This window comes from Peromyscus leucopus, chromosome 9 (assembly GCF_004664715.2).
Source record: "Peromyscus leucopus breed LL Stock chromosome 9, UCI_PerLeu_2.1, whole genome shotgun sequence".
Taxonomy (NCBI): Eukaryota; Metazoa; Chordata; class Mammalia; order Rodentia; family Cricetidae; genus Peromyscus; species Peromyscus leucopus.
In genome coordinates this window covers 53,043,173-53,066,111 of record NC_051070.1, presented here as the reverse complement: position 1 = coordinate 53,066,111, position 22,939 = coordinate 53,043,173, and the positions used below count along the sequence as shown (strand labels likewise).

At 42.7% G+C, this 22,939-nt stretch overlaps 1 protein-coding gene across 1 annotated transcript in view; it reads right to left on the bottom strand.

The window, feature by feature from the left end:
• Nucleotides 1–693: 693 nt before the first annotated feature.
• Ppp3cc (protein phosphatase 3 catalytic subunit gamma) overlaps nt 694–22,939 on the bottom strand; it is a 72,752-nt gene continuing 50,506 nt past the window's right edge. Inside the window, exons 9-16 of the mRNA XM_028877587.2 lie at nt 22,414–22,539; nt 19,908–19,958; nt 8,917–8,934; nt 7,665–7,691; nt 6,563–6,641; nt 5,899–5,996; nt 2,145–2,174; nt 694–1,077 (exon numbers count right to left, since the gene is read on the bottom strand). Coding sequence (XP_028733420.1) covers nt 905–1,077; nt 2,145–2,174; nt 5,899–5,996; nt 6,563–6,641; nt 7,665–7,691; nt 8,917–8,934; nt 19,908–19,958; nt 22,414–22,539 — 602 coding nt within the window. The 3' untranslated portion in view covers nt 694–904. The remainder of the gene's footprint in view (nt 1,078–2,144; nt 2,175–5,898; nt 5,997–6,562; nt 6,642–7,664; nt 7,692–8,916; nt 8,935–19,907; nt 19,959–22,413; nt 22,540–22,939) is intronic.

The window sequence follows — 22,939 nt, the reverse complement described above, 5'->3', positions numbered from 1 at the left end:
GAACTCATTAAAATGAATCGATGAGTGGAGGGATAGCTGAGTAGCAGATACTCTCACGGCATGTGTGAGGCATGGATTCAATCTCATGTATCACAAACCAACAAACAAAACCCCACAATCATGGAACTGAAGAGTCTGAAAGGAAATTATTATGGAAGCCAGTTCCACCTAGATCTTAAAATCACTAGGTTTAAGTTGTTCTCTTGGAAGTCAAGTTTCCCACTGACACCTGAGGTTTTCTTCAATTGTACCAAGCAGAAAAGACACGTTGAAGTTAGCAAAGTTACAAGTCTTTTTTTTTTTTTTTTTTTTTGGTTTTTCAAGGCAGGGTTTCTCTGTGTAGCTTTGGCGCCTTTCCTGGAACTCACTCTGTAGTCCAGGCTGGCCTTGAACTCACAGAGATCCGCCTGCCTCTGCCTCCCGAGTGCTGGGATTAAAGGCGTGTGCCACCACTGCCCAGCTCAAGTTACAAGTCTTAAATGAAAGAAATCACCTCCTCAAACAAGAGAAGGGCTACCAAGTAGCCTGAGTCAGAAACCCAGGTTGAGGTTTCCAAGTCCCTTTTTTATTAGGGTAAAGTCTCCTTTATAGCGTAAGACTTCAACACATACACACACACACACACACACACACACACACACACACACACAGACAACAATTAGATCCATTCCTGAAATTAGGACGGGGATGGGCTGGGAAGAAAACAGAAGTACTTTATATATATATATTGAACATAAATTAAAGAATTTATAAAATGGTCACCTTTCTTACAGAATAAACCCGACTGAATTACAATGCACCTCCACGTTTAAGCTGTTTGAGTTGTTTCTGTTTCATTTCCAATAATAAATAAACGCGATTTGATCGCAGGGTGGGGACTCCTCTGTGCTGCACGGGCTCTGAGTCACTTCAGGGCTTTCTTTCCGTGGTCGCCCCTTCGTGCAGCGTGTGAGTGTACCATCTTCACTGGCCCATCAGGATGCCCACCCTCTCTTCGGGGTGGCATTCTCTCATTAATTCGGTCTAGACCTCGGGCTTCTTCAAAACTCCGGATCTTGGCTGGATACCCTCTGATGGCTGCAGAGAAACAAGAGGGGGGTGCTCAGTGGCCAAGTTAACACTCAGCCGAGTTTCCAAGCACACAGCAATCTCCTAAGAACACACAGGAAGGCGGCCCAGAGCACACATCTGATGACAGGCAACGTGATTAATCAGCCCTGTCCACAACCACTGCTTCCACACAGCTCAAAGTGTGGTAGAAACTGTCCTAAGAGTAAAAACTCTGGCAGAAATAAACTTGACGAAAACAGATTAGTTCTTAATTAGCTTCCACACGTGAAATGCTCAGTTCTAGGAAAGCGACACCAGGCGAGCACAGCACACAGGTCGCAGCTTTGAGCACCAGCACCCCCCTGACCATACACAAGTGGCAGGAGCACTATCTGCTCAAGACAGCTTTTCATCTTCACAGCCAGGAGCCGAACATCAGATAAAAACCAACAGCCAGCTTCTAGATCCTGCCTATCTGATCCAACTGTGAAATTTCCTTCTTGTGGTATTGGAGATTGAACCCTGGGCCTCACACATTCTAGGCAAACATTCGACCACTGAGCGATAATTCCAACCTGATTCAATTTTGTATCATCAGAGAATGAATTCCCCTTTGAATCACCTTATCTAATAAAATTACTAAATCTACAATACTGGTTTATCAATTCCAATGATATTATTTAAAATATGTCTCCATAGAAACAAAGTCACCTTAGTTTGAATGCCTTAGGGCAACTTCAGAAATGGAGCATCTAAATTCTAGTCTGCTTTCGCCTCCACACCTGCTACCCTTTTGAGTCGTTAGGTAACAAAGCATGCCTATCTGACTCTCTTAATAAAGAACAAACTACTTAAATCATGTGACTTCTGTCATCATTACCAGCTGCACAAGTTTCAGTCATTACAGAAAAAGACTTAGGACATAAACTGTGTGAAGGTCATCTGAGGAACAGGGGGACATGTGGCTACACTGAGGGCCATCTTCTCCTTTTCCGTCACAGTTCTGCAGATGCAAGTGAGTTTAGAAATGCTGATGAGGCGTTGAGACGGGTGCACAGACACAAGGGCATTCCAACAGAGTGATGTGGCCATACCTTCCCGAGCCTCTACCGCTTGTACTGTGGCTGCAAGAAGGCAGGAGCAGTGGCATGCAAAAATGAAGACAGAGAAAGGAGTGAGCCAACTGCAATGCTGCCAGCACAGACCCCCCCCCCAGCCCCCCACCAGCATACCCACCCATAACCAAAGGCATTTCTGAGTTCTAAGAAATGAGGGGATTCCTGCAAAGAACTGGAGGAGGTGTGGACATGAGGTGGGCAGAGCTAACGTTTCTAACATTTCTGGTGGCATGGGAATGCTGCTCTCTTCATTTGAAATAGCCAGCTGCTAGTTCATGTCTTGTGATCACACATCAAAATGACTTGTCAAATCAGATAATTTAACATCACAATTGTGTTTGAGTTTATAACTGCTCAGATCCTATCAGGCGAGCTGTCGCTGGGTCCTATTTAAAAATCTAGCTTCTTACTGTTCTCAAATGACTGATGTACAATCCAACTGTCCTTAACCATTTAATAAACAACAGCAACAGGGCAGTCCCTTGAACAGCTCCGGCATTTGGAAAGGGAGAAAAATAGGTTATAAGTGAGGTGTTACTTCTGGTCTGGGGTAAATGGCCAGGCACTGATTGGAACTGAGATGGGAGGTATGCAGAAGTTCACATTGATACTCATATGGCTTCTGTTCTTTGTGCAGGACAGCAGTCAATTACTAAGAAAGCCCTCTTCCCATCTCAGTGACAAAAATGAAAGCCTTTTAAAAATGAGCACCAACAGGGAAACTTCCTCCTGCCATTCTTTATCAGACAGTAACACTGTAATACACAAAAAGGTTCTAGGATACAGCTAGAATCCTGCCAACTCCTCCAATGGCAGTTTTCCTATGGAAGGGAGGAAGGCCACTCAGCAGCAAGACCAGTGTGAGGCTTTCCCCATCACTACGAGAAGGGGAGAGCTGTAAAGCTACCTACCCTCCTACAGCAATGTGAGAGCCTACATCTGCCGGCAACCCAAGTGCCTGTGTTTGCCCTAGGAAGGCTCCTGTTAAAAGCACTGCCACAGTCTCCCTAACCTCAGATGGGCCTGATTAGCCACACAAGGCAGTGATAACATCTTCTCACAGCGCAGGGCATTACTCATGCAGCTGTGAGGAAGTGGGAGTCAAACCTTTGTCTAAAATTCTACGGACAGTGCTGATCTACTTAAGAGTTTGAATTTGTGTGATAATGTATGTACCAGCACTACATTTCAAAGAAGAGTATTTTAGACTTATTTATTTCATGTGCATGAATGTGTGACCTGCATATATGGAGGTCAGAAGAGAGTGTCATATGCCCTGGAACTGGAGTTAAGGATGACTGTGAGCCATCATGTGGGTGCTGGGAACTGAATCTAGGTCCCCTGCAAGGATAACAAGCGCTCTTAACTGTTGAGCCATCTCTACAGTCAGTCCTCCAGTATCACATTTTTGGGGTTTTCATAGAACTGTTCTTTGTATTGGTTATTAGCATAGTAGTCTGAACAAGAGACATGGTAAGAAAAAAAGTCATGAAACTGTTTACTAACATATAATTCCTATACCATAAAATTCAATTGTTTAGAGTATGTAAGTCAATATTTTAATTGTTTTTTGGTTTTTGAGACAGGGTTTATCTGTCTAGCCCTGACTGTCCTGAAACTAGCTCTGTAGACCAGATCACAGAGATCCACCTGCCTCTGTCTCCCAAGTGCTGGTATTAAAGGCGTGCACCACCACCTCCCTGCTTTAGATTTATTTTTATTTTATAGGTATGATTGTTTTTCCTGCTTGTACATATGTGTACTATTTGCATGGTTGGTGCCTGTAGAGATCAGGAGAAGGTGTCAGATCCCCTATAACTGGAGTATGGATAGTTGGAAGCCACCATGTGGGTGCTGGGAATCAAACCTGGGTCCTCTGCAAGAACAGCAAGTGCTCTAAACTGCTGAGCCATCTCTCCAGCCCCTTCAGTGTTCCATTATATTGTGTGTGTGTGTGTGTGTGTGTGTGTGTGTGTGTGTGTGTGTGTGTGTGTAAGTGTGGAATTGTGTATTCATGAGCATGCCACAGCACTCATGTAGGAGGGAGGTTGAAGAGTCCTTTCACCATGTGGGCTTGAACTCAGGTCATCAAGTTTGGCAGTAGATATCTTTTATCACCCACAGAGTCATCCTGCGGGTCATAAACTATTTCTAGTGCACTCTCAACCCAATGGTCGCAGGATTTTTATTTTCACATACATGATGTATATATTCGCCTCCTCTCACCTTCATGACTGCTCCTTTTCTTGTTTAATAACTCACTGAATCTATTTAGTGCTGGCCCTCATAAACATGGCTATGAAGCCATCCACTGAAGGAAACATGGTCAACCCACCGAAGGTCAGACCCCTAAAGAAATGTGCAGGTTTTTGTTTGTTTGTTTTTTTTTTTTTAAAAAGATACGTATCCACTTTTATTTTATTTGTTATATGTCTTGGGAAATTTTCTGTGAACAGCTCTGATGAGGGTGTTTTGGGGTAAGAGGAAGTAACTTGGGTGAAAAAAAGAGAGAGAAATGTCTATATAGCTTCCTTGAAAACTTGAAAATTTACTAATCCACAAAGTTGCTTTAATCTAATTTTTTTAGGTTTTTTTGCTAGATCTTGAAAGAACAAATCTTTCAAGGGCAGCAAGAGAATTTTCCAGATGTGTTGACTTGGGATATACATGTTTCTTCACACCTTTTTGGACTTGGTCCCAATATATTTTATGCCTCTTCATTCCTGGTTTGAATCGGTGTTTTAATCAATTTAGGATTACTTATATGTTATTTCTTCAGGAAAGTCACCGACTTTCGGAGCTCATTACTCACTTACTGATAGACAGGAGCTTGTGCTCTGATGTCAATGCAACAGCCCACTGTATCAAAATATTGTACAACTTACTCACTTCTAACAGGCAGGGGAGCTGCTTCTGATTTGGGGTTGCCATGATAAAACTACAGTAAACATCTTTATGCATACCCTCTGATAGACATGCATGTTAATTCCTCTTGGACAGTCTTGGTGTGGAGTTGCAGGGTGTGAGTACAAATGTGTTTCGCTTTACTGGCCATCAGCTGGTCAAAGTGGTAGCGTCTATTTATTAGCCCACTAGCCTATATCTAGTCCAGGCCTCCACAGACATGCCAATACTCGATTTTGTCAGATTTTTTCATTTCAGCCATTCGTACGGGTATGCAGTAGTATTTCACTATACTTTAATATTCATCTTCCAGATGAGTAACTATGTTAGGTATCTTCGTAGATGTTTGCTGGACATCTTAAAATCCTCTTTGGTGAAATAAGCTGAAAAAAATCATTGAGCTGTATTTTAAGCTTCTTTTTTATTATTATTTGTTGTCTATCCTGAAACAAGGCCTTTGTCAGACATGGATAGTGTAGAAATCTTCTCTGTGGCTTGCTTTTTCCTTCTCTTAATTATGCATTTTCATAAGGGTAATTTAATTTTAATAAACGTTATTTTCTTTGAAGGTCAGTACTTTCTATCTTATTCAAGACCCTACCTACTCCAATGCCTATTTGCCACACTTTTTTCCCTGAGTTTGTTTTAACTTTTGCATTTAAATTAAAATCTACTTTGAATTATTAGTTTTTTGAATACAGAAAGAATAAGGGTCATGATTCATCTTTCCTTAGGTAAATCTCATTGCTCTAGTACAGGTTCTAAACAAAGTCACTGAGGGCTGGTGACGGGGCACACGTTTTGGAAGGGGCATCTACATACTCACCAGTCTCAATGGTCTGCTTCCCTCCAGAGAGGACCCCCAAGGGGAGTGTACCTGTGGGAGTGAGGCCCTTGAGGGTCAGCACACTCTCACTCTCCTCCCTGCAAAGGAACATGGAAGCCCTGGTTAATGCCAGGGCGCCTCAGCACACCAAGCAGTGACATCTGAAGGAGAGTAACAGGAAGGCAGCGGCAGATGAAGACAGGTCCCCTACCTGCATCTGACCCAGGCGTTCTGCAAACACTCAGACAGAGACAGTGAGCCAGTCCTTCTTTTCAACCAGAGGCACTGGTAGTCAGGCACTGGTCCCCACATTATCCCATCTGACTCTTCTAACAACATGTGAGCTAGGTCCTAGTAGAATCTCCATTTTATAGACAAGGAAACTTAAGACCCAGAGATTAAACCCAAGACAACACAGCTAAGGACAGCCAGAATTTGAACATGGGGAATCTGGTTCTAAAATCCACACTAAACATCTATGCCAGTACCAAATGAATGTTTTCCAAACACGGTTACTTTCCCATGGAAGTCTGGTTCAACCTGTACTCAACCAGAAGACTTGTAGTTCTAGCACCAGATTGCAACCTTAAAAACACTACTCTAAGCTAGCTTCTAACCTACTTTGCAAATGCCTTCATCCCACAATGTAATGACAGAACCTTACCGAAGAACCGAAAAGACCCGTGCCATTTTCCCAATGGCTCTGATTTTATTCTTGATGATCTCTTTTCGAACGGAAGTGCCTTAGAAAATACAAAGAACAAACGAGTTAAAGGGATGTGGTTAACAGGACAGCTTTTTCAAATGCAGGATGGAGTGTCTTTTGTATTTAAATTAAAGAGAAACTTAAAAAAAGAATCAAAGCCTAATTTTTAAAAAACAACCATCTGGCGGTGGTGGCGGCGCACGCCTTTAATCCCAGCACTCGGGAGGCAGAGGCAGGCCATCTCAGTCAGTTTGAGGCAGCCTGGTCTACAGAGTGAGTTCCAGGACACCTAGGCCTACACAGAGAAACCCTGTCTCGAAAAACCAAAATAAAAAAAATAAATAAAAAAAAAATCCAAGGAAGTTGCAAGGAACAAGAGGAAAACACCCGAAGAGAAGAAATGAAGTAAAGAATGAATGAAGGGGCCCCCAAAAGACATGGAGAGTCATCTATGGGGGGTGGGAAGTTTTATAGGTCTGAAATGCTGTCCACAGTGAAGGAGGAAACACAAAGACACAAACAAAGCTCACAATGACAAGCTGCTACAAGCTAAGATCTATCTCTTCTGAGAACGCTAGGTGCCACCTTTGGATGCAGGGTCTGGTCTGCCGAAGGGAGCCGCTGTCCTGAACTCAGGAAGGGCCGCTTGCCTTCTCTAATCTCCATACTCAAACCAGTTACTTGTTTCTTTGGAATACTGCCACAGATTACAAGGATGGGTACAACACTTCAAAAGCAACATTGAAAAGTTCATGTAAGACTTTATGGCCTTTTCTTACTCAAGACTTAGGAAACAGCCCAAACGTGAAAGGTAAGCTCCAGGGGTACACCAGGAGATGGCATCCAAAAGTCAGACACAGATACACAGGCTTCCCTTCCTCTCTCCCACCTCTCAGGGCTGCTGATCAAGCCACAAGCCCCCAGAAAACAGCCGTTCCCACCGAGAGAGAGGGAGGAAAGTCCCAGGAACTGCTCCACTACCAATTCCAGACGACTAGCCAACCAAGGGCGGCAGAGCAGACAGGAAGAACTCAGTTCACAGCACAGTTCAGTTGGATACCTTTCGGACAGCTTGAAATGTAGTGATCTTCAGGGAAGAGACACCAAGAAATAAGGAGATGAAGACAGATACATGGGAGGAGGGTGCGAGTTTCCATGGAAGAGAAAAAAAAATCTGAGTGAAGTGCCTGGAGAGGAGCAGGCTGTTAGCTGGGCAGCTCAGAGACTGCCTGCTCCACGAGAGCTAAATACAGACTCCTTTTTTGTCCTTTCTTCCATTTCTTAACAATTTAACCTTTCATATCAATTCCCATCTACTATTATCTACCCCCATCATGAAAATAACACAAAGATACTGTTTCTGAGACAACACAAAGAACAAAAACAATGGACAAGAACAGTTTGCAGATCTCTCAACAGAACACTGCACTGCTGTTCGACATGCTAGCACATCTCACTTTTCAGGAGACATTTTCCTTTTTATAGGTTTGAGCCTTCAGGACTTTCTGTGGCTTCTGTCCCGTGAAGGCTTTGCTTTGGGGCCTGATGCTCCTTGGTGTTCACTCATGGTTAACAAAGAGAGGGAATTAGAAGCTTCCGGAGCTGGGAGAAACAGCTGGCACCTGATGCTCTGAGCACTGCATGCTGGGCTTCTACTGGGAACTGAGTGTGTGGTTTGGTCATTTACACCCCAGAACTCCTTTGGTTTTAGAGATCAGCTCCAGACTTAGAGAAGGGACGGTTATCCCACGGCAAACAGGGTTTTCACAGCCTTTTCAAAGGTTCTCACTGTTTTGCTTGGGTGAGCTCAGTGTCCCTGCCTGCTCCTCTATTCTCAAGTCTAGCAACTGGTACTGACATTCAGCACCCCCTAGTTACTAAATAGGGCTTTAGTGTTCTCAAACAAACTAAGTGAATATTACTACTGCATTCTAAAAAGAATCTGTTACCCTGTTCCATCTCTAACATCTCTTAACATTTGATGGACCTTTCTTACAGCAGGAAAGACCTCTGGTTTGGTTTTTTTCTTTTTCTTTTTTCTTTTTTTTTTTTTGGTTTTTTCGAGACAGGGTTTCTCTGTGTAGCTTTGCGCCTTTCCTGGAGCTCACTTGGTAGACCAGGCTGGCCTCGAACTCACAGAGATCCACCTGGCTCTGCCTCCCGAGTGCTGAGATTAAAGGCGTGAGCCACCACCGCCCGGCTTGGTTTTTTCTTTTAATTAATTTTAAGGTTACCATACAAAGTGGCAGGTCTCACCCTGGCATTTCCATGCATGGGCTGTTATGTGTCTTCTAACTCGCCTCCCTCTCCACTGTCCTCCTCCAGTGAATCTGGTTTCTCGACTCCCAAAAGCTCTATCTCCCCCTTTTTGTAGACAAGTAGTTTTTACCTTTTTACTAAGCATAATGAGTTTTCTGTATTTATGCAAAGCAAACTAGTCACTCTATGATTTGTTAGGAAGCACATGCCTATAAAACTAGTCACCCAGGGCCGTCACCCATATTGCCCACAACCCACCGTACCTCTGACACCTGACACCTGCAGCCTCTCCTGTCTAAAGGATACCACTCTTTTGCTTTTCACTGGGATTTTTTTCTTCCTATTATTGAAAGTTTTACTATGCATGGATACATCCATATGCATGATAGTTTTATTGTTTTAAAAGTTATATTTACCTATTTTCTCTTTGTGTGCACACTCAGCAAGAGGAGGTCGGAAGACAAACTGCAGTTGTTTCTTTTCTTCCATTGCATGGGTCCTCAGGCCTGGCAGCAAGCCTCTTAATGCACTGAGCCATCTCACCGGCCCACTTTTCAGGTTTGGGATTTCATATAATTGAACTATTAAACATTGGCGAGGTGTGGGGTGGGGCGTCTGGCTTATTCTATTCAACATTATGTTTTAAGACTCATTCACATGTTCACTGTGGCCTATTTTTATGGTCACATATGGTTCCCCTGCAGCACTATGCCACCATTTTGTTGTTTTGTTTTGTTTTTTAAGACAGTTTCTTTACATAGCCCTAACTGTCCCAGAACTAAGTAGATCAGGCTGGCCTCCAACTCAAAGAGATCTGCTTGCCTCTGCCTCTCAAATGTTGGGATTAAAAGTGTGTGGAACCATGCCCATCCACTTTGCCACAATTTATCACCTGTACTGCAACCATCATTTGGGCTGCTTCTAACTTCTGGGAACTGCATGTGAAGCCCTTGTATGTGTTTCAATACATCTGCCTTTGCTGAATATAAACACGTTTCTGGTATGATCCCAGGATATCCGAATGCTCAGCTCTAGAGCATGTGTATGTTTAACTTGGATAACAGTTTAGCACTGTCTATTAAAGTGGGATCTACCAAATTATAGTTGTGTGTGTCAACATTCCCATTATTACAAATGCTAGCTAATACTGGACATGGCTTATTTTTAATTCTGGCCAGTCTGGTAAGTATGAAATCTATTTGAGGCGGTTTGGAAGAAAATGGCCCCCAAAAGGAGTGGCACTATCAGGAGGTGTGGCTTTGTTGGAGTAGGTATGGCCTTGCTGGAGGAATGTGTCACTGTGGAGGCAGGCTTTGAGGTCTCATATATGCTCAAGCCATGCCCAGTATCTTAGACTACTTCCTGTTGCCTGCAGAATGAACTCTCAGCTCCTTCTCTAGCACCATGTCCTCCTGCACACCACTGTGCCCCACCATGATGATAATGGACTGAACTTCTGAAACTGTAAGCCAACCCATTAAGTGTTTTCCTTTATAAGATTTGCTTTGGTCATGGTCTCTTCATAGCAATAGAAACCCTAACTAAGACATATCTCATTATGATTTTAATTTGCATTTTCATGATTACTAATGTGGCTGAATATCTTTTCACATTTTTTGTTAATCATTTGGGCATTCTCTTTGTGCTAGGCCTATTCATACCCCATCATCTTAATTGGTAGTAATTCAGTCTTTTGTCAGTGGGCCACTTGTTGGTTTATTGCAAATATCCTGTCCTTCTGGGCAGCTGGCCTTTTCACATGCTGAACAGTCTTTGAATAAACAAAAGCTCTTATCTTTACTTTATTTATTTAGGTTTTTTTGAGACAGGGTTTCTCTGTGTAGCTTTGGAGTCTGTGCTGGAACTCAATCTGCAGACCAGGCTGGCCTTGAACTCAAGTGCTGGGTTTAAAGGCGTGCACCATCATTGCCCAGCTATTTTATTTTTAAAAGATAGTTTTGTTTTATGTGTGTGAGTGTTACCTGCACGTATGTAAGATAACCACATGCATGCCGTGCCCTCAGAGGCCGGAGAGAGCTTCAGATAAGATCCCCTGGGATCAGAGTTGGATCCCGTGGTGGCAGCAACCACGTGGGTGCAAGAGCTGCAAATGTTCTTATCACTGGGCCATCTATCCAGATCTCACTATCTAAAGCTCTCACTTTAATTTATCTAATTTATTAATAGTTTTCTGAATGGCTAGTGTTTTTTGAATCCTGTTTAAAGAACTTTTTCCATTTCAAGTTAATTCTATATTATAAATACTACAAATTTCAATATTACAATTTCATTGCTTTGCATTTCACTTTTTAAAACTTCTGCTGTTTGTTAAGACGGGGGCTTTCTGTGAAGCTCAAGTTAACCTTGAATTCAGAACATAACCCAGGCTGGCCTCAACCTGGGATGACAAATGTTCATCACCGCCTTGTTCTTATTTGTCTGTTTGTTGCTGTGATGGTAGCAAAGCTAGAGATGCCGCCCAGGAACTCACAGGTGCTCGGAACGTACTCCACTACAGAGCCACACCCTCAGCCCCCTCTAGCTTTCATATCTGAATGAAATATAAAGCCACAAAAGTAAGTATTTTGGACCAATAAAATAAATTCCACCTAAGATTTTTTTTCAAAAGGGGGTGTTCACTAAGTATTTATTTTAAATGCCATTATTAGCTAGGTGTGGTGGCACACACCTTTAATCCCAAAGCTGGTGGATGTCTGACTTTAAGGCCAGCTTGGTCTACATAGCAAGTTCTAGGACAGCCAGAGCTACACAGTGAGACCAAGTCTTTAAAAAAAAAAAAAAAAAAAAAAAAAAGCTGTTCTACAATACCACCTCTGATATTAAAATCAAGTATACATGTGGTTTAAGTCTGGATTCTCTATTCTGTTTCAATGCTTATCTACCCTTGAATTAATCATTCTGATTACTGTAGCTTTACAGTAAATCTTGACATCTATAGAGCAAGTCCTGCTATGGTATTCTTTAAGCCTTTAGCCATTTCCCTATGAAGTTTAGAATCAATCAAGGCTAGGTGGTTGTGCTGACTAGTTTTATGTCAACTTGACACAAGCTAGCATCATCAGAGAGGAGGGAGCCTCAATTAAGAAAATGCCTCCATAAGATCAGGCTGTAGGAATCCTGTTAATTACTGATTGATGGGGGAGGGCCCAACCCACTGTGGGTGGTGCCATCCCTGGGCTGGTGGTCCTGGGTAGTGTAAGAAAGCAGGCTGAGCAAGTCATAAGGAGCAAGACAGTAAGCAGCACCCCTCCATGGCCTCTGCAGGTAGGTCCCTGTCCTGCTTGAGATTCTGTCCTCACTTCCTTTGATGGAGAACTGGGATGTGGAAGCATATGCTGAGTAAACCCTTTCCTCCCCAAGTTTCTTTGGTCCTAGTGTTTCCTTATAGGAACAGTAACTCTAACTGAGACAAGTTGGTACCAGAATAGTGAGGTATTGCTGTGACAGACCTGATAATGTTTTGGGGAGGACTATGGGAGGACTTTGGAATGTTGGGCCAGAAGAGTCATTGAGCGTTAAGAGCTCAGTGGGCTGTTCCGTGGGAGCTCCGAAGGTAAGAACATTGAGAGCAGTACATTGCAGAGGGAACCAAAGACTCTACCAAGACTTTGTGTGATGAATCTGTGATGTCTGGTCAGCTGGAACTGAAGAATCAGCTATGATTATGAACCACTAGAGACCAGAACCACTCAAGTAAAACCTTGGTGTTACTAGGAGAATTGATGCTGGTCAGCTGGGGTAGAAGAATCAGCTGTGATTAAGAAGAGACCAGCATTGTGGAGGTGAAATCTTCTGGGAAGTGTTTCCTGAGAGTCAGCACACAGGAGCTGTGTTCCAGACATGGACAAGATTGTCCCTTGCACTGGCAGTCGAACTTGGTAGTGTACGAGTCACCCAGGTGGTACTGGTTTTGAAGGCACGAAGGGGTCATGGAGAGCAGCTGAGGCTTGGGACTGTGAGAGGCCCGGAGAGGCCATTGGTGAAGAAGGTGCAGCCTCAGTAGCAGGTGAAGACCCAGGACTGAAGGGCTCATGCAGAGAAGTTGAGAGCCTATGAGAGGCTGTTGGTGAAAGTGCAGCCCAGTTGCAGCACAAGACCCCAGCGTTTTGGACATGCCAGTACCATGGGAAGACCACCAGGAAGAGCAGCAGCAGTGGAGTGGAGCCTGCCGGAACTTAGAAGACAAGCTGTGTGTGCTGCAGAAGGCAGAGCTGGAGAGGTGACCCAAGCCCTTTGGCGGAACCCAGAAGATCATGCGTGAATTCCAGACACTGGATATTGAGTTATTTATATTGTTGGATTTTGGTCTTGCTTGGTTCAGATTGTGACTGTACCCTGGTTCTTCCCTCTTGAGAAGGTATTAATTTAATTTTGATTTTTACAGGAGCCCACAGCTGAAAGACTTTGAACTTTTAAAAGGTATTTTGGATCTTTAGAGATTGGATATTTTAAAGAGACTTTATTTTGACTGTATTTGAATTTGTAAATACTGTGAAACTTTTAAAGTTATGTTTTATATTGTGATATTAATATTAATGTGCCATCTTGGGGATGAGAAAGAAAAGGTTCTAATTGAAAAGTGATGTTTATGTGTCAAGTTGACAAGGGGTCAATACTGGCTAGTTTTATGTCAACTCGACACAAGCCAGAGTCCTCAGAGAGGAGAGAGACGTGATTGAGAATGAATCTGTAAGGCTGGGCTGTAGGCAAGCCTGTAGGGCATTTTCTTAGTGACTGATGGGCGAGGGCCCAGCCTTTTGTGGGTAGAGCCACCCTGGCCTGGTAGTCCTGGGTTCTACAGGAGAACAGGCTGAGCAAACCATGAGGAGCAAGCCAGTTAACAGCACTCCTCCATGGCCTCTGCATCAGCTCCTGCCTCCAACTGTGATGTGGAAGCATAAGCTGAATAAAACCTTTTCTCCCCTGTTGTAGAGTATTACTTGAAGGTGTGTTACTTTTGTTTTTGTTGCATTTGTTTAACTCTGTGAAGCTGTGCTACTGTGCCTGTCTAAAACACCTGACGGTCTAATAAAGAACTGAATGTCCAATAGCAAGGCAGGAGAAAGGATAGGCGGGACTGGCAGGCAGAGAGAATATACAAAAGGAGAAATCTGGAAGGAGAGAGAAAAAAAAAGATGGAGGTGTGAATGGAGAAGCAGCCAGGGAAGGAGAACTCCAGGGGCCAGCCACCCAGCTACACATCCAAGCCACGAACGGAGTAAGAATAAGATTTACAGAAGTAAGAGAACGGGAAAAGCCCAGAGACAAAAAGTCAGTCAGGATAATTTAAAGATAAGAAAATCTGGCAAGGAACAAGCAAAGCTAAGGCCAGGCATTCATAAGTAAGAATAAGCCTCTGTGTGTGATTTATTTGGGAGCTGGGTGGCAAGGCCCCTCAAAAGAAGCAACAGCACCCGCACCACTCCCCAGGTGTCTTTGGTCATGTGTTTCATCACAGCAATAGCAACCCTAAGACAGTGGTGCCTCTGTTACTCTCCAGCCCTTTGCCTCTTGCACTTTACCAATGAACCCATTTTCTTAAAATAGGATTAGATGTACATTCTCCTTCTGTTATTTTTCTTCATTTCATTTCCCTGTAATTTAAATGTTATATAACAAACTTTTTTTTTTTTTTCTGTTTTTTGAGACATGGTTTCTCTGTGTAATATTGGCTGTCCTGGAACTCACTCTGTAGACCAGGCTGGCCTCGAACCCAGAGATCCACCTGCCTCTGCCTCCCAAGTACTGAAATTATAGGTGTGGGCCACCACTGCTCAGCTAATAAACTATTTTCTTACAGCTGAACCTAGAGATTGCACTATGAATTATTACTTAAGTATAATGCCAAAGGCTGGGGATATAGCTTAGAAAAGAACTGGTTTATCATGCATGAAGCACTGGATTTGATCAGAATTTATAGTTCCCCATACATTTAAAATTCATTCATCACAGTATTGTTTTTATAATCCACTCTTATTAGCATATGTTTTATTTATTCAAGTCCGACAAGAATCTATGTTCACATGGTTTCTGCACATGCTCTCTACTACTTTTACTCTTCATTCTTTCCTAGGTTTATAAATTTCTTTCCAGTACTTTCCTTCTGCTTAAATGCCATCCTTTAGAATTGTTCAGTATACATCTTCTGCCAATTCTATTAGTAAAAAATTTTAAGGAATAATGTGGTATCTACAAATACTTATTTCATCTTTACTGTTAAAAGTATTTTTGCTGAACGTAAGATTCTAAATTACTGGGCATGAACTTCCACCAGCTTGAGTGTGTCACTCCATTCCCCCTTGCTGCTTCAGTGAAGAGCCTGCCTGTGCAGCTTCTCCTCTAGGGGCAATCTGCATGTGGGCAGCTGCTCTCAGATCCATCTTCCATCCTGAGGACTTCCACAAGCGGCTAGGAGTTGTTCTTAGTGTCACTCCTGCTTTGTTAAGGGCTTCTTTCGTTCAAATTCGGTGTCGTCTTGGTTCTTGGAAGTTTTTCTCTCTGGATCTTTCCAAAGACTGCATCGTTCCCATTTTCTATGGTCTTCCAGGCATACATCTGCTAGGGCCTGTCATCAAATGTCTAAGTCTCTTAGCTGTTTCTACACCCTGCTTCTCATCATGATTTAGTTACTTTTATTTACTTTATCAGCCTGACTGATATTCCAGATCCCTTAGTCTGTGTTTTGTATTATCAAATTTGCTAATTTGTTATCTTATTTTTCAGTCTTATAATTTCACATTTGATACTTTTTCAAATCTGCTACACTCTTATAATTCAGTTATTTGCCAACATTTTCAATCTGGTCTTTTTTAAATATATTTTTATTATCTTTAATCTATGTATATGTAAGTGTGTACAAGAGCTTGTATCAACAATGTCAGATCCCCTTGGGGCTGAGTTACAGGCAGTAGTGAGCTGCCTGATGTGGGTGCTGGGAATTGAACTCAGAGCCTCTGGAAGAGCAGTACATGCTCTTAACTACTGAGCCCTCAACATGGTCTTTTAAGTACTTGAACAAATTAAGCCAAGGATGGTAGTGTACACCTTAATCCAAGGGCTCAGGAGGCTAAGGCAGGTGGATCTTAAGTTAGTTTGTTGGTTTTTTAAGTTTCACCTGACAAAGCCAATGTCTGTAGAATCTGAAAGGCCTATTTTTCATTTCTCTTGCTCCTGAAAATGCTTTTGTTGTTGTCTGAGACAGGATCTCACTATGTATCCCTGGCTGGCCTGAAACTTTTAAATAGACCAAGCTGGTCTGGAACACACACACTCTCTCTCTCTCTCTCTCTCTCTCTCTCTCTCTCTCTCTCTCTCTCTCTCTCTCTCTCACACACACACACACACACACACACACACACACACACACACACACACACACACACACGCTTCTGCCCCCTAAGTAGTAGAATTAAAAGTATATATATATGCCTTTAATTCCATGCGTGGTTGGAATTATTTTTAACATTTTATATGTATGGGTAGTTTGCCTTCTTTTATGTCTGTGTACCACTTGTAGGCCTTGTACCCATGGAGGCCAGAAGAGGAGTAACAGAAAGTTGTGAGTTACCGTATGGGTGCTGGGAATCGAACCTGGGTTCTATGGAAGAACAGCCAGTGGGCCTAACTGCTGAACCATCTCCAGCCCCTGGAAATTTGTTTTTAAAAAATCCTATTTCTGTTGTTGTTATTGCACATTTGTGTGTACTGGGGAGGTTTGTGTCACAGTGTGAACATACAGGGCAGGGAACAACTCTGTGGAGTTGGTTCTCTCCTGCCTTGACATGGGTTCTGGGGATCAGATCTAGGATGCAGGCTTACGCAGTAAGCCCCTTTACCCACTGAGCCATCTTGCCAGCCCTGTTTCTGGGAACCCTTCCTCTTCCTCATCTTGTATCCCCTCATCTGCTTGGTTGTTTTGGTTGCCGGCCATATACTGTATTGACAGACTGCTTGTTAAGATCTTACCCACTGTTATTTTACAGGGATACGGTCAGGTGTCCAAGGCTGAAATGATGAAAAGATGGTATAATTCCTTCTAGTTTATCCTTGCTGTTGAAGATTCGCCCTCAAGGTCCCAAATTAATAAGTAGAAACTTATGATCATGTACATCTTCCTTGGGAAGTCCTAAAACCCATTTCTTTATTTATGATTTTAGCTTAGCTACACAATGCTATAAAAAATTGCTCTTCAACTTTTTACCCCCTCCTTTGAAATTTATGAGTGTTCTAGAGAAAGAAATAGTCTCAAACCCTGGTTCAACTGTGTTTCTGTATTTTTCTGTTCTCATCTTGTAATTCTTTTCTATCTTGTCTGCTTTCATATGAATTTAAAATTATTCAAGCCAGGTGGTGGTGGCGGCGGAGGTGAACGCCTTTAATCCTAGCGCTTGGGAGGCAGAGAGAGATCTCTGAATTTGAGGCCAGTCTGGTCTACAGAGTTCCAGAATGGCCAGGGCTACACAGAGAAACTGTTTTAAAAAAACAAAAACAACTAGCTTTTCTAGCTGTCTTAACAGGAGGGCTGAAGTAGAAGTCCTTAGGTTCTATGACTTATTTAAAACCTAAGTTTTGAGACAGAGAGATGGGCTCAGTGGGTAAGGGTTCTTGCCACAGCAGGACTGAGTCAGAGCCCCAAAACCCACCTGGTGAGGAGAGGGCGCCAACTGCACACTGTGCAGTCTGGGTGTAGAAGTCAGAGAGCAACTTGTGGGAACTAGTTCTCATCGGCCATGTGGGTCCTGGGGATGGCGCTCAGGTCATCAGGCCTTTGCCAGGAAGTCACCTCACCAGCCCAAGAAATTCTTCTTAACACATAGCTTTGGTGATATTTTGTTTGTGATCTAACAAATAAAGCTTGCCTGAAGATCAGAGTGTGGAGCTAAGCCACTAATCAGCCACACAAAGGCCAGGCAGTGGTGGCTCCCACCTTTGATCCCAGCACTTGGGATCTCACGCCTTTAATCCGAGCACTAGGGAAGTGGAGACAGGAAATGATATGGCTGGGCGGAGAGAGGAGTATGGGGGGGGGGGTGGGGGGGGTGGTGGTGAACAGGAGCTCAGTCTTCTGGGCTGAGGAGTTGGTGAGGTGAGAGGTGGCTGTGGCTTGTTCCTTTGTCTCTCTGATCTTTCAGGATTTACCCCATATCTGGCTCTGGGTTTTTAAGACCAATTAGGATTCGTGCTACATATATCATAGAGCTTATAATCATTTCCATTTCTATTTAGATTTGTATATAAACTTAATTAGATCTATTTTTTTTTTTCATATTTCACCTTCCCTAACTTAAGTTCTTTTTAAATCTTCTAAACTTCCTCAAAAGATCTGGCTCCATTCAACAATCTCTGATCCAAAAAAAGGAACTCACACAAGCTGTACTCCATCTGCTCACAACCTTCCATGTAGAATCTAATAAAAATATGTTTGGGAATCTCTTCTAGATTTCCAATGGGAGCTATGCATTCTATACCATCCTATATTATATGTAATAGATAAGTGAACTGTCTTGGCACAGGTCTGCAAAGAATGTGAACTGGAGGTTTGTGATCATGTGACACTGTATTTCCAGAATCTTCCATATCCTCAGAAAGTTAGAGCCTGCCTTTCAAATCAAACCATTGGAAACACACTAGACACACCTGGCTACAATTAATTTAAACAACATCTAAAGGCAACAAATAATCCACAGTGACAGAACTGGGGGGGGGGGAGCACAGGGTTACACATACAACCAATGTTACTATACAAAGACACAATACAAAGATCTCTTACACACCAATATGGGAAGAAGCAAAACATGCATATAATCCACTATAACTAGTAATATATAAACTGATATTCACAAAACAGAATAAATATGGTCAATAAACACAAGAGAATGTGTTTATTATCATAAAGTATCAATTTTAATAAAATGTTATGTTGGGGCCAAAAAAGAACAAATTAAAAATTAGGGCTGGGGATATGGATCAGTGGTAAATGCTTGCCTAGTTTGCACAATGTCTGGATTCTAGCCTTGGCACTTCGAGTGTGCGTGCGAGTGAGTGTGTGTGTGTGTGTGTGTGAAAACTTACAGAAAAAGTGCTAGAAAAGGCATGTGAACTGTATCACAGAGAGATACAAATTAACATAGTCTTTTAAAAGGCTATCTGTATCAGATTAAGCTTTAAGTACTAACTGATATATATATATGCAATTTCTAGACATTTAACCTATAAAGAAGAAAATGTTACTCTCAGATTTTCTAATATTGCATTACTTCCTCCATAGCATATATCAGTATCTGCATTATGTTTATTCCTTGTTTGTCTTCCTTATATTACAATAAGTTTATTGAGAACAAAGGCATAAACAGTATTTGACACACATCAAGCATATAACAAAGACTGATTGTTGATAGAATGCATAATGATTTATCTGTAAGAATTTGAATTTTTTTTTCCTGTTATAAAGTTTGTCTCTGTGGCCCTGGCTGTCATACAACTTGCTCTGAAGACCAGGTTGGTCTTGAACTCACAGAGATCCGCCTGCTATTGCCTCCCGATTGCTGAGATTAAAGCGTGCACCACCACTGCCTGGCAAAAAATTGTAGCAATTTTAAAACCTGAAGTTGAGGAGGAAAAAATCTAATATCCAGCAGCATGTGTTCAGCTAGCACAATGAATGATGAACATGGACAACTACGTAACCATGAAAACTAGACTTCAAAGGAAAATGAGAATAGATATGAAGATATGATACCATCATGTCACCTCATTTTTGTAAGTAACAAAAATGAAAAAAGAAAAAAAATCTATGCAAAGACAAAGTTTGCACAGAGACACTAGCAGATATCTGAGGTGGCAGAGTAACAGTGACTATTTTCTTCCTATTTATTTCTTCCTACAGTTATCAAACTTTTTCTACAATGAACATAATTCTTTTCCAGTAAGACCAAAAAAAATTCATAATAAATGAAATCCCAATCAGAACTCATTAGTTTCTAGTTTGAATAAGAAGTTTACCTTCTGCTTCATCATCTGAAACCAAGTTCATCATCAGAGCATATGTTGAGAATATTGACCAGCATCTCTGTGACTGTATGACAAGGTAATGCAGAATGGACACGGTCAATCGGGCACTTTTAAAGGTGCATAAATAAAAATACAATCAGGAAACACTGACAGATGACTTATATATTATAAATAGCTACAAAAGTAGCATTAAAAGTAGACCATAAGGTTCAGAGAGAACTTATAATCCATACTTGTTCCTAGTGTTAGATGAGCACTGGAGAATTCTATCACAGAATTACTTGATTTTATTAGATGGCTGTTTCAGAACCTTTGGCTCAAGTATGCACAGAAAAATTGTCTTTCCCATTTTTACAGAAGTCAAGTACACAAACAGGCCTACATCCAATGAGACTTGGTTTTTATGTCTGCACTGCTCACTTGGGTCACTGTTTATGTCTGTACTGAGCTGGTGCAGCAGTGTTTCATGTCTGCATGCACTGTGCAGCAGTGTTTCATGTCTGAGCTGTGCAGCAGTGATGTCTGTAGCACCTGTGCAGCAGTGTTTCATGTCTGATGCACCTGTGCAGCAGTGTTTTATGTCTGTAGCACCTGTGCAGCAGTGTTTTCATGTCTGAGCACCTGTGCAGCAGTGTTTTTATGTCTGAGCACCTGTGCAGCAGTGTTTCATGTCTGAGACTGTGCAGCAGTGTTTTCTGTTGAGCACTGTGCAGCAGTGTTTTATGTCTGCACTTGTGCAGCAGTGTTTTCTGTCTGAGCACCTGTGCAGCAGTGTTTTATGTCTGCACTGTGCAGCAGTGTTTTATGTCTGAGCACCTGTGCAGCAGTGTTTTATGTCTGAGCACCTGTGCAGCAGTGTTTTATGTCTGAGCACCTGTGCAGCAGTGTTTCATGTCTGCACTGTGCACCTGTGCAGCAGTGTTTTATGTCTGTGCACTGTGCAGCAGTGTTTCATGTCTGCACTGTGCACCTGTGCAGCAGTGTTTTATGTCTGAGCACCTGTGCAGCAGTGTTTCATGTCTGCACTGTGCACCTGTGCAGCAGTGTTTCATGTCTGCACTGTGCACCTGTGCAGCAGTGTTTTATGTCTGCACTGTGCACCTGTGCAGCAGTGTTTCTGTCTGACTGTGCACAGTGTTTATGTCTGCACTGTGCACAGTGTTTCATGTCTGCATGGCACCTGTGCAGCAGTGTTTTATGTCTGAGCACCTGTGCAGCAGTGTTTTCATGTCTGAGCACCTGTGCAGCAGTGTTTTATGTCTGAGCACCTGTGCAGCAGTGTTTCATGTCTGCACTGAGCACCTGTGCAGCAGTGTTTCATGTCTGAGCACCTGTGCAGCAGTGTTTTATGTCTGAGCACCTGTGCAGCAGTGTTTTTTTCATGTCTGCCTGAGCACCTGTGCAGCAGTGTTTCATGTCTGAGCACCTGTGCAGCAGTGTTTTCTGTCTGAGCACCTGTGCAGCAGTGTTTTATGTCTGAGCACCTGTGCAGCAGTGTTTCATGTTATGTAGCTTGCAGCAGTGTTTTGTTGCACCTGTGCAGCAGTGTTTATTCTGCACTGTCTGTAGCAACACTGTGCAAGCAGTGTTTTTGTCTGTGATGTATGTCTGAGCACCTGTGCAGGGCATGTGTTTCATGTCTGATGCACCTGTGGCAGTGTTTTATTTTTTCTGTGCACGCTGATGTCTAATTGACAGTGGTTTTTATGTCTGAGGCACCTGTGCAGGCAGTGTTTTATGTCTGAGCACCTGTGCAGCAGTGTTTTTATGTTGTCTGAGCACCTGTGGCAGCAGTGTTTTTATGTCTTGAGCACCTGTTGCAGCAGTGTTTTATGTCTGAGCATGACCTGTGCAGCAGTGTTTTTGTTGATCCTGTGCAGCAGTGTTTTATGTCTGAGCATGTGCGAGTGTCTGTGTGCAGCAGTGTTTTAATGTCTGCTGAGCACCTGTGCAGCAGTGTTTTATGTCTGACTGTGCAGCAGTGTTTTATGTCTGCTAGCACCTGTGCAGCAGTATGTTTTATGTACTGAGGCACCTGTGCAGCAGTGTTTTATGTCTGGCGGCATGAGGCACGTGTGGAGCAGCTGTGCACATAAAACTCTAAGACAACAAATCCTGTCTAAATCTCTTTAGCACTGATGATTCATAAAGAAATAGGATAGTGACCATATTTATATCTTGATCACCCAGGACAGTTGCTTTAAATTGATATTTCGGATAAGGAAAGCATGACAGATGACTATTTCAGAACAGTTTACTGCCATTTAAAAATCTCTGTGGAGGGCTCAGTGGATCCAAGTGTTCCTGTGCAAACCTGGTGGCCCCAGTTCACTCCCTGAGACACGTGAGGTGGGAGGAGAGGCCAACTCCACGAGCAGTCCTCTGCCCTCCACACACAATCTCTGTAGAGAACAAACAAAATAGGCACACACTTCTGATAAACTTTGGGAATGCAAAGGTGTCTCATGGCTGGTCAGGAAAGAGCTGGTGGTGTTCAATGCACACTGGGATTCTCTTACCTTTTTCTCCAACAAAAGGCAAAGACCACGTGAAAACATCCATGAAATTTGGGAGCCAGTAGGGGTGTGGAGAACAGTTAAACTGCCTGATGTTCATGACATTGTTTTCATATTTCAACACTGCAGCTAAAAAATAAAAAGTGTGACGTGAGCACAGAAAACCATGGCATAGCAGCTTGTGCTCTGTCCAGCTGTGAACTGATCACAGGTTTTTCAATAATTATTCCCATTTGTAAACTCAGGACCGGTCAGGACAGCTTGACAAGTTTAAAGAATTTTGCAGGGGTCATTCTCTTAGGGATTATCACAAGGGACAAAGTTACCTGAGGAGTTCACATGACTGAAGCATGGAGGACAATTTGCTCTGAAACACCAAGGGTGTGCTGTACATGAGCTATTAAATAAACTTCCCATAATTTCCACTTACTGGCCAAACAGCTGTAATCACAGCTTCCCTCTAAGTGCAAATATCACCCACTGCACGGCATAGACTATTTAGCTAGTCATGAGCCACAGCCAAAGTTTC